The sequence below is a fragment of the Anomaloglossus baeobatrachus genome, chromosome 3 (assembly GCF_048569485.1).
Source record: "Anomaloglossus baeobatrachus isolate aAnoBae1 chromosome 3, aAnoBae1.hap1, whole genome shotgun sequence".
NCBI classification, from domain to species: domain Eukaryota; kingdom Metazoa; phylum Chordata; class Amphibia; order Anura; family Aromobatidae; genus Anomaloglossus; species Anomaloglossus baeobatrachus.
Genome location: NC_134355.1, coordinates 72,378,021 through 72,392,529, shown reverse-complemented (window position 1 = coordinate 72,392,529; position 14,509 = coordinate 72,378,021). Strand labels below are relative to the sequence as shown.

At 44.3% G+C, this 14,509-nt stretch overlaps 1 protein-coding gene across 1 annotated transcript in view; it reads right to left on the bottom strand.

The window, feature by feature from the left end:
* Positions 1 to 5,788: 5,788 nt before the first annotated feature.
* Positions 5,789 to 14,509, bottom strand: part of LGALSL (galectin like) — a 52,659-nt gene continuing 43,938 nt past the window's right edge. The window contains exon 5 of the mRNA XM_075339257.1: positions 5,789 to 7,900. Within this exon, the coding sequence (XP_075195372.1) occupies positions 7,757 to 7,900 (144 nt within the window). The 3' untranslated portion in view covers positions 5,789 to 7,756. The remainder of the gene's footprint in view (positions 7,901 to 14,509) is intronic.

Sequence of the window (14,509 nt, the reverse complement as noted above, 5' to 3'; positions counted from 1 at the left end):
TTGTATACAAGTGGAACCGTACCCTAAGGAAAGCATCACCATCCAGAGAGAGACATCTGATTATAGTAGCTTATTTTTATAAACCAATGAAGGCAAAAAGTGTATGCTACTCATATGGACACCACAGTGATGGGTAGCTTGGTGACTCAGTGGTTAGCACTGCAGTTTTGCAGTGCTAAGGTCTTGGGTTCAAATCCCACCAAGGACAACATCTGCAAGGAGTTTGTATGTTCTCCCTGTGTTTGTGTGGGTTTCCTCCAGGTTCTCCAATTTCTTCCCAAACTCCAAAGACGATACTGATAGGAAATTTAGATTGTGAGACCCAATGGGGAGAGTGATGATCATGTCTATAAAGAGCAGCGGAATTAATAGAGCTATATAAGTGAGTAATGTAAAAAAAATTAGCAAATTGATGTCTACGACCCTGGTCCAATGGACATGTCGGATTTATATGCATACCAGACTGAAGCCCTCTAAACCTCCTTTTTCTTACCTGACTTCCTGGCTGCTCTTCTGATTGGTAGGCCGGGTGTGACATCATTGACGTGCATGCATTACGACGCGCCCAGTAGGTAAGAGGTGGCATGTTACTCCACAGAATACTAACGTGGCAGCTGGATCAGAGTTCTGCAAATCAACTTGTTCATCTCCAATAGCAACTTATTAATTGCAGAAACAGATTTAGTGCAATTTAAATTTAATTCTCTGAGATGCAGTATGTAACCCAAGTAAAGTGTCATATAATGCATTTGGTCATATGCCATATACTGTATAAATATATATATATATATATATATATATATATATATATATATATATATATATATAAAAGCAAACATCAAACACCCCACTATTGACCAGACAGGAGGTTCTCCCCGTAAAACAATCCTCGAATGCCTTCATGTTTATACGTAGAAATCGGAATGGTGTTAAGTACAATGTCTTGGGTAGATTTGTAGAAGAGTGGAAGCTCAGATTATCCCAGGATTATCAGAAGAGCAGGAGAAGAGTCTGAATCATAAGAACAATAGATAATCTCTGCACCGGCTTTTGGATGAATTGTAAAAGTGAGATGAGAAGGGAAAAATAGAAGATTACAGTAATTAAATGGGGACAAAATGAGCACAGGCATCAGCTTATAGCAACAGAGATGCACAGACAGGACCATGGGGGAAAAACGTGCTAGGACTAATAGTGACATTTTAATTTATAGTAGTGTGAAAAAGTATTTGCTCCCTAACAAGTTTCCCTGGCGGCATGATAGGAACAATAAGCATAGCTCGTGTGTCTGCCACTCCTTAAAGGGAACCTGTCACCAGATTTGGCGACTATAAACTGTGGCCACCACCACTGAGTCCTTATATACAGCATTCCAGAATACTGTATATAAGAACCCAGGCTGCTGTGTAGAACGTAAAAAACACCTTTACAATACTCACCTATGGGGGTGTTCCAGTCGAATGTGTGTCACTGGTCGCGGGTCTGGCGCCTCCTCTCTGCTGCGATCGCCGTCATCCTTCTTCCCAGCCCTCTGTGGATGACGCGGCCTATGTCATCCATACAGGCCGGCATTGTGGTCCTGTGCAGGCGCACTTTGATCTGCCCGGCAAAGGGCAGAACAAAGGATTGTGGCGTGCATGAGTGGACGGTCTCGCTGCTCTCTGGTTCGGCGCCTCCTCTCTCCAGTCTGACGCCTTCTCTCTGCGGAGATCTCCGTCCTCCTTCTTCTGAAGCCCGTGTGCATGTTGTGTCAATATCATCCATACTAGCCAACATTGCGATCCTGCGCAGGTGCACTTTTATCCACACAAACAATTCGCACAGGTTTATTCCAGAGTTGAGGGATGAAAATCCTGATAAAATTCTTAGTGAAGGGATGGTGGTGGTGTGTGCTCTGGGGATTGATATCAGACAGCACATTCAGGATGCACAGGACAGTGCACTGGAAGGTTTATCTGTAAATAAACTATGTGTTCTGCCAATTTTACGTACGGATCTTCTTGAGGAGATGCATTATTCCAGTTTGGCTGGGCATCGGGGTTCTTCTGCCACTTGGAGATATCTTTGAGGTCTTTTTGGTGGTAGAATGCTTGGAAGGATGTGGCCCCAGCAGGTTATCAACCACCTAGTGAGATTTCGTCACAGCCTTGGACCTGCTTGTCCATGGATTTTGTCACTGATTTACCTAGTTTGGGCAGTTATACATTTGGTCCCCACTTCCTAAGTTGCCTAATGCAAAGTGTTTAGCTATATTGTTAATTTTTCCCAAAAATATTATTTCCATTAGTAGGGTTCAGGTTTTTGGCTACCTTTTGTCGTAGTTTTTGCTCCAGATTGGTTATCAAGTTGTCATTTTACTCAGGATACCATCCCAAGACTAAAAGCCCCGTCACACACAATTAGATCGCTAACGAGATCGTTGCTGAGTCACAGTTTCTGTGATGCAGTAATGATCCCGTTAGCGATCTCGTTATGTGTGACACTTACCAGCGATTAGGCCCCTGCTGTGAGATCGCTAGTTGTTGCCGAAGGGTCCGGACCATTCTTCAAAGGCAATGTCCTGCTGGGCAGGACGCATCTCTGTGTTTGACGCTGTGTGACAGGGTCCCAGTGACTGCCGAGATCGTTATACAGGTCGCTACTGCGACCTGTATCGTTACTGTGTCATTGGTAAGGTCTTACTGTTTGACATCTCACTAATGGATAGACTGAGAGGATAAACCATGAGATAAAGCTGTTTTGTTTCACCTAATCAGGAGGACTAGGTAGAGTTTTTGCCCCTTGCTGAATTTGCTTTAAATAATTGTGTCACCCAGGGATAGGGGTACTCAGAACCGGGGAAATGGGGTCGCTTCTAGAGGTATCACGGTGGCGTGACCCGGTCTGTGATCCCAGGCTCCACAACAAAAAGGGGGATATGTAAAGGGAGATTGTCTGTAACGCCACCCGTGGGTTTCGGTGATGAGATGGTGGCACCGCCGCTGCCTCTGGGGACTGTGCCCGGTAGTGATGGTGTGGGGCAGCAAGGTGGGAATCCCTCCACAGGTAGGGGAGTTGTAGTCCCGGGTCCCAATTGGGAGTTGTGGTGGTGGCAGGGCTTGCATGGATCAGCACACTTACAGTTCGGTTGTCCTGGTGTTGGATGAGGCTGCTTTCATGTGTAGGGTCAGGAAACACAGAGTCTGTTTTGTCAACCAACTTGCCAAATGGCCGGTCACCTTTGGCGGGTGTCTTCGGGTCCCACACCCAGATGTACAGCCAGGGCCCTTCTTTCCACACTCTCTGTCTGTCTCTTTCTTGTCTGGACTAGTCCGTTTGAACGGCCTCCAGATCGGGTCCCTTTCCCAGCACCGGCGGGCTACAACCCTGTCCCGGTCGCCTCAGGATCCCCGCGACCGGATCTCCGTTGCCTGTGGCCCTCACAGCCACCTAGTCCGGTAGTCCAGGGCTCCAACCCCGGCTACCACCTTCTCCCAGGGAGCTCCAAGCTTCCCCTGTCAACGCTTCACTGACTACTGCACAACCTGGACTAAATTATGCTCTGTCACTTCCTTAGCTCCTCTCGCCCCCTCCCTTTTTCCTGGGAAGGGGGTGAGTAGGGCCTGATTGGCTGGTGTACATCTGTGTGGGGATTGTGTAGCTGCCAAGGAGGATTAACTCTTTCTGTGACTACCTGGTTTTGCCAGGGCGTCACACTATCATACTTCCGGATCCTCGCCTTTTTTTTGGGGGGGGGGGAGGTGTTTGTCCAGTCTTTGTGAATTTTTCTGGGTTGCAGTCCTCTGTGCCTGCCAGAGAAGGAAAAATTTTCTTCTTGTGTGAGGAAAGTCTGGAAGGAGGTCAAAAATGGTTTTTTTTGGTTGCTAGTGATTAGGCCAAAAAAGGAGCAAACCACAGATGGAGAATGGCTCCTGTATTGAGGGTGGAGAAGTTTGTATGGTTGTCCTCTAAAAATTTACAGCTTAAAGTGGCCTGTTGGAAATTTACTTTCAAATATTGAGGTTCCTTACAGGATTACTGACGTTTTAAATCCAGTAATGGTTAAGCTTCAACTCCCGTTAGCTTGAAAAATCAACAATTTGTTCCATTCTGAAGAGATTTGTGGGGACACTTGGTCCTCATGACATTATTGAGGTGGATCTGGACGAGAATTGAGAGTAGATCCAGATGGGTCAGGCACCATCTTCAGTATCTGATTAAGTGAAAGGGTTCCTAAAGATAATTCCTGGGTCAATTTGGAGGACCTTCATGCTGATTGTCTGATAAGAGAGTTCCATCAGTATCATCGGAGACTGGGGATTTCTGAGAGTTCAGTAGCCCTTTGTAGACGGGAGGGTACTGTCATGGCTCCACTCCGGGGTTTGAACTGGTGATCTCTGGGTGTTGGCCGGTTTCCCTCTTGGTTGGACCACAGCCTGTTTTTTACTGGTCCAACTGCTGAAGGATGTCTTGTCTTCACTTCTTATGCTTTGCCTTCCTATTTTACTTCTATTCAGGTGTGTGTACTTTCTAGTTTTGGTTGCCCAATCACATTTATGGAGGGTCTGTTTATACTCACTACTCACATGCCTCTGTGCCAACTATATTTCCTGATGGATGGTTGTCTAGAGTCCTAGCTCCTCGGTTAAGCTTTTCTTACTGAGAAATTGCTATTGCTATTCCCTGCAGTTTGTTTGTGTGAACCCCTCTCCAGTTATCTCCTATTTTTTTTAGTTAGGTTTGGGAGGCTTTTCACGTATTTTGTTATTTTTTATGGTTTCTTGTATTCCATCATTCTGTACTTGCAGGTTCCAAGCCCTGTGTCTCACCCTCTGCCTGTGTGCATTTCAATTATGTTTATTGCTTTTTGTGTTACACTTGGTTTATAGCAAGTCAGCCGTCAACAAGTGTGGATGCCATTATATGATCTTAGGGTACAAATCTTTGCTATCAGGCACGGACAAATCAGTGTCAGGTCTAGAGCAAGTACAACCCTGTTTTGGGATCTATGGATTTTTGGTTTTACATCTGGTTTGTCCATCCCCACGACAGTGTTGGGATTCTCTCTATAAGCATCTGTGGGGGAAAAGAATGACGCTTGGTTGATCTGACCATGGAGCCTGGCTGCAATTTCTTGTCCTCTGCTCTATTAAAATAAATCTATGTAAGAGCAGGGAGAAATAAGTATAGACTGAATGAACGGTTATTGATTATTTCATGTATATGGGCAGCTGGAAACTTATAACCACGCTCACCACAATTAAAAAAAAATATATACCAAACTCTTTCGAAGCATCCAGTTTTGTATCCATCGAGACAATGCGTAGTAAATGTTCTATGTGCCTTATCCCCATTTTCAGCTCTATTTTATTTTTCAGAATAGACTTTTTGTGGAATCACTGTCAGAAATCTTAACAAATTACAAAAAATGGCAACATCGTCTGAATACTCGTGAGTCAATACAAAAATTTAGAAAGCATGAAAATCACATTCTTTGAGCAGAATGGCTAGTCAAGTATATCCAAAATATCTATAAATATTTCCAGTACATGAGACGCGGCTTGATAAGGTGATTGTATCATCGAAAACGTGTACATTCAATGTGTTCTGATCTTGTATCCTAAAAAAGGGAAAATATTGCTTGCCGTTCTAATGCTACGTACAATGGATAACCAAGCAACAAAGGAAGCGTCATAACGGTGTAGACAATATACTGTGCAAACAAACAATCTACATTCTATGCAAATACCCTGACAATATAGAAATATATTATTGTGCTATGCTAATTCACTTCAGTGCCGAAACAATGTTTTCACACAAGACCTTCTTTATTTGTATGTACGCTAATTTTTTTGCATTTAATTTAATGTAACGAAGCACCACTACCCTGAAAATCGTAAGATATACTCTTAAGTGTATGATATGGATGAGGTGAATGGAACAAATGTGTAACAAGTGGATGATGCTGGGTCAGACGTAATAATGGTGATGAAGTACTGATGAGAAAATGCTAGGAAATAGTTTACAAGCCTTTAAATGCAAAGATGGCCTTGGATTTGCATTAAGAAAAGAAAATGTGTTCCACTCAAAACCTCTGGCAATCAGCTGTGATCAGCAATGGAAGCTATAGAAAACTGGACATTTCTCTTCTAGCGGCCACTGCTGGAGAGAAGTAGTATAACATGGCGCCCATTCAAATGAATAGGCAGGTAAGTTATAGAGGGTCATGCTGAGTCCTCTGGAGCAGGAGGCGCTGCTTGCAACAACTCTTTATCTGGATATGAAACGATAGTCAGAAGTAAAAAAAAAACACTATTAAATTCAGATACCTTAAAGAAGTGGTTCACTCATATTTATTATTGGCCACAACAATATTATGTTGAGAAACAAGGTTTCTCTCAAATACCTTGTGTTGCCAATAGTGCCTGTGAGCGGCGCTATTACATCCGCTCTTCCCCATCCCCATTACAAATTTCCTGACTGGCATAATAAAAGCATGGTTAAAAAGAGTTGTCCTATTTAAAGGGGTGGTTCACCCATATTCATTATTGGCCACAACGATATGTTGAGAAATAAGGTTTCAAATCAGGCGATTTGTAATATACAGAGTTATTTGGTTGTCTCCTCGCAATAAAAAGATGTTGGTGCTCAGTGATCTTCTTTCACTAAGAACACTGTATTAGAAGAAAGAACAAATGGTTTCAATGCCTGAACAATCCCTTTAAGAAGTTGAACTAAGACCCTGCAGATAACCCCCATGAAAATACCATCTCTACAATGTAACAATTCTGTCAGACAACATCCCATATCTTAGCCTTCATTAACCCAAAAGAGGAGTGTCATGAAGGTGCGGAAGCCGGCAGTGAAACTTTAACCTTTTGATTTTGAGTGGAGAATGGAAAAATTGCAATCTTACGCTGAAGGCAGATGTTTGCAAGGAGGAGCCATAAGGCTAAGGCCAATTTTACACATCCGTCTTTCATGGTCCATGTATGGACAACAATATGTCTTAACAGCCTCATAAGCACATATGAGACTGTCGAGTTTGGCTCAGGAGTCCCGCACCATTACTGTGTATACATGGCGATAGTACAATATTTGTGATTCTTCATGGCCTGTAATCCTATCCAAGCATGGTCTCTACCAGGAATTCATCAGCAGTCTGACGACACAGTGTTAACATAGGGCCTCGGAAAACACAATCCAGATTTGTTTTTGCAGCATAAGTAAAGAATTTCATCAATCTGGTTCTTGACAAATATCAAGAATCAATGTTCTTATTATAAGACTTCAAAATGAGGCAACAGAACCAGGAAGTCTTGTCATGGGGACAAGGGTACAGTAGCTCTCAATTTAAACTAGTAACATTCTTCTTTTTTCCCCGCAAAACCTCCCCCCTAATGTGAGATTCATGTGTACATTCACAAGGACAATGTTCCCTTTATTGACTGGCTTTATGAACGGGTGACTATGAAGATGAAAAATTACTTCTAAAACACCATTTTCAAGTAGAAGTAAAAAAAAAAAAAAGTTAAAATAATGAACAAAAATGAGCTGCTGTGTTATGAAAAGAGTAATATGAGTCAATAAAATCTGATATACAGGCAGCCACTTCTGATGTGGCACAAAAAGACAGAATGGCCAATGGTGGCTCCATAGTCCTGCGGTCATGTCGAGAGGCCGCAAAATCACTGCAGAAGGAGTGAACCCGGTCCCCTCACATGTGCCAGATTGTCTGCTCTCAGTCCACTGATGACATCAGACTCTTTGTAAGACCTCAACCAAGTTTAGTAAGCTGGAGATCTCCATTGATCTTAACAGTGTCAATAGAAGAAAGAAGGTCTACGCGATGATAAAAGTCAAAAAGCTGGTGTCCATCAACAAATAGCCTGAAACGTGGATGCTCGCAGAGGATCTCTACCTACAAGAAAAAAATACACGAGTTAATGAAAAGAGGCGCTGTGCAAATTAAAATGACTTAGGCGGAAACACAGTTCAAATAATTTTCTATTATGTCCTTTATAGATTACATACAGTAGTGCCTGGTCCCTGCTGGTCTATACTTCCTTGGTCCATCTGAACAACACATAGTATATAAAAGCTCAGCCAACTTAGCTGGTGACCAAGAAGCATCCGATAGGCAATAGAACAGGAGCGGCAGGAGATTGGTGGGGGTAAGTATTCTAGTCTCTCTTTGGCACATTTGCATTCGTCACCTATAGGATCCCATTGTTCTGTGGATAGATTTGAACTGGCCCACAGGAAAACAGGTGGGTTCCCCGGTGGGCCCCACATCTCTTTTACATGACCAGCAGTTGGCACAATACAGTTGATATCACTACGTACAGACAAAGGCAGCATCTCATCATTCATTTAACACATGAACACATGCAAGTAACTCAACAGTGGGCCTCCAGAGTGAAAGTTACTGGTGGGCCATTAGTATCCCAGTCCGACAATGCTGTGGCATACATGTTTTATACTGGATACCAATATATAGAAAAGTGCAGTCTGCAGCAATATTCCATAAAGGAAAAAGACAAAAACATGGAGATATACAGTCATTAGCCTCCAGCAGGTGAATGGGGGGGAATCAAAAATCAAAAGAATGGTTTAGAGGTGTTTTCCAGTTTAAAAGAAAACATGGCTCTAAACACTTTTATAGATCTAAAATGACAAACACAGCAGGTATTTAGCTTCCACGTGGTCCAGTGTCATTTCTCTGCCATTGCTCCTTTTTCTTTGTATTGCCTGCAGCTGTGATATCATGACTACAGCCAATCACTAAATTCAGCAACTGGTGCCGTCAATGTCGGCAGAGCAGCTGATCTCAGTGATTGGCTGCAGATCTATCATGTGCATTGTATTGTGACATCTCCGCAGAAGCAAGTGCATAGAAGTCGGATCAGCGGTGGAGAGTCGGCATTGGACCTGGGGAAAACAAGTACCGGCTGTGTTTGAAATTTTATATAAAAGTGTAGCGCCCCTGAGACCATCAGGGTGCTACAAGGTTCTGCATCCCCACCAGGATGCAGGGCCTACCCCCTTAGGGACCCAGAACCCAGTGCCAGTAACACCAAAAACCCAGGTAATCCCAGTTTTCCCCATCAATCCCCCATACAATGGTACCTAGCTAAGGTGGGATCATGGATGGCCGTCTAGAGGTGGAGCCACTCTAGTCCACTAGTTGACCAGGTGGGAGGGGCAGACTGTGGAGAGTAGTCAGAGTGTGTGAGTTGACAGTGGAAGTGGAAGGTGTGACTGAGCAACGTCCTGATTCGGGTTGACGGTGACCTGGTACCAAGAGAGGTGGTTGCCGGTGGAGTACGATAGAATACTCCTGGAACTACGCACCGATGGGGTACAGGACCCTAGGACAGGAAAGAGCTTTAAGCTGACCTGTTAACACCTGCACAGCAAAGGGAACCACCAAGGACCTTGCTGACCCTAAAGAATCCAAAGACTCAGTAGCAAAGAGAGAGCCGGTGACAGGACCAGAGACTCCATCCCCACAGGGTTCACGCTACCGTCAGGCGGACAGAGGTGGACAAACCACAAACCGGGGACCCCCAGCGTTCCATACCACAAGGACCCACTTACCAGAGACAGGTGCAGGGGAAGAAGGTACCAGAGAACCAGACTGGCACTGGGATGAAGGGGACCCTGGAGGCGAAACCAGACGGCCTCGGGCAACCAGTTAACACCTGAAAAGTGAGTAAACCAGTTGCACTGAATACCTGTCTGGACGCCTTCTTCCGACGTCCACTGCACCATACACCTGCTGCGGTAGTACACCTACTTGCGGAGTGCCCAAGTCATCAGAGCTGCACATTCCATCAGCCCCAGAAAAACCTGCAGCGGCGTCGCCCTACACTTAGCTGCATCACCGCAAGTGGCGTCAAAAGTGACTTTATTCACAAATCCCCTGTAAATATCCCCCATTACAAAAAGGGCCGAGGGCATGGAACCGGGAACGGCCACCACCGTGACACTCCCAATAGAGACTCTGCCCGGAACCGAGTACCCCATATCCCTGGGTGCTACAAAAGCCTTAGGGGCCATGTTTTTTGAAAGTAAAAACGCTTTTAATGTATGCATTGGGAAAGTAAATGTACACTGCTAATGTTTGGTAGTGGCCTTATTGGTCCTTTTAAATTAATACAAAAAATGTATAAAAATGACGACTGACAGATTAGAATTTGTTTTTATATTTTGCCTCTATTTTCACTTCTCCCTTTTCCCGTCTTTAAGTAGCACTAATCGGATAATTCTGGCAAATCCGCAGTAAAGGAGCTTACATCACACGTTATATGTCCTCTACATAAGGCCTCATTAACACATCGGTGTTTAAACACGTATGTAAAAAAATGGTACCGGTGTCATCAGTGTTTTGAATCAGTGTACGGTCCGTGTGTCCCTTTTTACCATCAGTGTGTCATCACCTGTTTTTCACGGACGGATAAAGTAAGAAATAAACTACAACGATTGTCCTATACTTTGCAATGTTAAATACGTACAGCACATGGATTTAATACGGACTCCATCCGTGTGCTGAGCGTGTTTTTCACAGACCCATAGTCTTATATTGGCAGTTTTCATCTGTGCTGTCAGAAAAAAAAAATGTACATGTCGGTGTGTGTTTTGCACGTACACACAGCCCGTAAAAAAACACAGACATGTGAAGAACCTCATGGATTATAATGGGAAACGGCTGTATCTATGAAAAAAGTGAATACAATATGTACGTGCAACACGGATGTCTGAATGAGGCCTCAATGTTATAGATGATGCAATATAGTAATGAAGCTAAGTAACTGATGGCATCATACAAGACTATAACCCCTTCCCCATCTGATGTTTTTTAGTTTTTAGGGTTTTTTGCGCATTCAGCTTTTACTCACTTTTTTCCACTAAGATATACTATTTTTTTTTGCCATCTACATAGACCTATGGGGGGCTCATTTTTTGATGGGAAGAGTTGTAGTTTTGCATGACACAGATAACTTTACCACATAATGTACTAAAATGGAGGAAAAACGTTCCAACTATGGTGATAAAAACCCCGCAATGTTTTTTAGGGTTTATTTTTAGAAACAATGACTTGACAAAAATATTAGTCAAGTCAGTACAATAAAGCCCCCGTCACACATAGCGATATCGCTAGTGAGATCGCTGAAACGTCATAGATTTTGTGACGTATCAGCGACCTCGCCAGCAATGTCGCTGTGTGTGACATGTAGCAGCGAGCGGGCCCCTGCTGTGAGGTCGCTGATCGTTACAAAGCGATCAGGACCTTTTTTTGCTCGTTGGTCTCCCGCTGTGCAGCACACATCGGCGTGTTTGACTGCGGGAGACCAACAAGCACCGACTTGTGTAAGCAGCATATGCTGGTAAGCAGGGTAAATGTCGGGTAACTAAGCAAAGCGCTTTGCTTTGTTACCCGATATTTACCCTGGTTATCAGCGTACACCGCTTACAGGCTGCCAGTGCTGGCTCCCTGCACACGTAGCCAGGGTAAATATCGGGTAACTAAGCAAAGCGCTTTGCTTAGAAATCCGATGTGTACCCTAGCTACGTATACAGGGAGCCAGCGCTGGCAGCCTGAAAGCAGTGTATGCTGGTAACCAGGGTAAATATCGGGTAACCAAGCAGAGCGCTTTGCTTAGTTACCCGATATTTACCCTGGTTACTAAGCGCAGCATCGTTACACAAGTCGCTGGTGGCTGGTCGCTGGTGAGATCTGCCTGGTTGACAGCTCACCAGCGACCATGTAGCGACGGACCAACGATCCCTGCTAGGTCAGATTGCTGGTGGGATCATTGATGCGTCGCTACGTGTGATGGGACCCTAACTAGTAAAGCTTTTGTTTTATTTTGGTGGTGAAAAAATATATTTAAAAAAAAATATAGATTCTGTCACCATTATCTAAGGCCCATTTTTTTCGTATTGACAAAGCTGTCTAAGGGCTTTTTGTATTTATACTATTTGGGTGTACATAAGATGTCCAGGAGAGAGAAAAATGAAATGGTGGCACTCACCGGTGGTGATAAATCTTTATTTCTTCACACAGTAAAATAAGCGGGTGGATAGGTGCAAGTCACATACGGACAACGGCTGTTTCGCAAGAGGCTGCGCCTCTATAGGTTCTGTAGAAGCGCAGCCTCGCGCAAAACGGCCACTGTCCATTCGTGACTTGCACCTACCCACCCGCTTATTTTACTGTGTGAAGAAATAAAGATTTATCACCATCGGTGAGTGCCACCATTTCATTTTTCTCTCTCCTGGACTGATTGCTGGCTTGTCTCTGGTTGAGCAGCACCGGATTGAATCTGGCTTCACTGAGAGTTCACCGTCATGTCATTTGGGGTGTGAGTATTCAGCAGTGTTGGTCGCCTCTATTTTAGATTGGTGTACATAAGATGTGTTGATCGCTTTTTATTGTATTTTTGGGGACAGGTGCAGCAACCAAAAATTGGCAAGTCTGACATTTCCATTTTCTTTACAGCGTTTACTGTAAGGGTTAAAAAAAATAAAATAAAAGTTGATATATCATACTTGAAATCTGTTTATTTTTTAATGTCTTTGTTTTTAATTAAGCTATTAACTCTAGTTAATATTTCCACACTTTGGTGCTGTGTAATATATGCTGAAGATTACCAAAAGATTTTGGGTCACCATGTAGAGCCCAGTGTCAGAAAGCTGGGTTTGTGTCCTAGGTCATGGGTCTTTCATCAGAACAATGACCCCAGACAAGTCAAGAAGTCCCCAGAAATGGATAGAAAGAAAGCACTGGAGAGTTCTGAAGTGGCAGCAATGAGTCTGGGTCTAAGGCCATTGTCACACTTGCGAGTGCCTTGTGTGTATCTCACGTGAGTCTCGTGTTGCATCACCCGGCATAGACTCACACTCTCCTCACAGGAGCGGGTCGGTTGCTTGCATCTTTATGCAGCGGAGACGCTCCTGTCCGGAGAGTGTGTGGCCATCACGGGTGATGCAACGCGAGACTCACGTGAGATACATGCAAGGCACTCGCAAGTGTGACACCGACCTATGGGTAGGATTCCACGTGCGAGAGACTCCAGCATATCTTGCATCGCATCTCCCGGAATGGCCTGCCTCTTTCCCGACGGGAGCTTCTCAGCTGCATAGAAATAGATGCAGCTGACCTGCTCCTGTTGGGAGAGAGGCAGGCCATTCCGGGAGATGCGATGCAATATATGCTCAAGTCTCGCGCAAGTGGAATCCTACCCTAGGTCCCACTGACACATATGGAGAAATCTTAAAATTGCTGTTGAGAGAAGACGCCTTCAAATATGGGAGACCTAGAGCAGGTTGCAAAAGTAGAGTCCAAAATGACAGGTGAGAGGTGTAAGAAGCTTGATGATATTTATAGGAAGCGATTGATTGTAGATATTTATTCCAAAGTTTGTGCAACCAAATATTAAGCTGAAGGTGCCTACAATTTTGTCTGGCTCATTTTTGTGTTTTTTTTTGTAAAATTATGTCCAATTTACCTCTTTTCCCTCTCAATAGAAACAAAAGAAATAAACATGTCTATAACAAAAAGTATAATTGCAATAGTTTTCTTGGAGAAATACTTCATTTTCTGGAACAATTTCAAAGGTGCCAACACTTTCGGCCATGACTATAGGTTTGTTGGAAAAAATGTAGAATAACTTGTATTTTATTCATTGAAATCCCTGCTGTTTATATGTTGTATGAGTCCAGTGGGCGGTCCTACTAGTGATTGATAGCTATCTCTGCATCACTGAATAGCACTGTCCACTGGACTCATATGCATATGTACACAAGGGATTTCAATGAATAAAATGCAAGTTTTAATCCCCCGTCATGCACAGCGAGATCGCTAGTGAGATCGCTGAAACGTCACAGGTTTTGTGACGTATCAGCGACCTCGCTAGCGATCTCGCTGTGTGTGAAAAGCAGCTGCGAGCAGGCCCCTACTGCAAGGTCGCTGATCGTGACAAAACGATAAGGACCATTTATTGCTCGTTGGTCTCCCGCTGTGCAGCATGCATCGGCGTGTTTGACGGCGGGAGACCAACGAGCACCCAGCGTCGGACTGGCTACCAGAGGAATCTCCTGTAATACCAGGCCTGAATTCAGTTACCTGCATTGTGCTCCGGGGCTCTCACCTGAGCTCCAGAGTGCAGCCTATACAGCACCGAGTGATTGATTCCCCGGCGATTGCGGTTCAGTTCATGACAGCTGAAGACATGCCGGGCTGATCTCCGGTGCTCTTACCTGAACTCCGGATTGCAGCCCGGCCTGTCTACAGCTGTCATGAACTGAACTGCAATCCCTGTAATTAATCACTCGGCGCTCTCGGTGCAGTCCTGAAAACTCTGAGATCAGACCAGGCTGCAGCTGAGAGCTCCGGAGTGCAAAGTACGTAACTGAATCCAGGCCTGGCATTACAGGATATTCCTCCGGTAGCCAGCAGGGAGCCGTCGTTACGCGGGTCGCTGGTGGCTGATCTCTGATCGCTGTGAAGATCTGCTTGACTGAC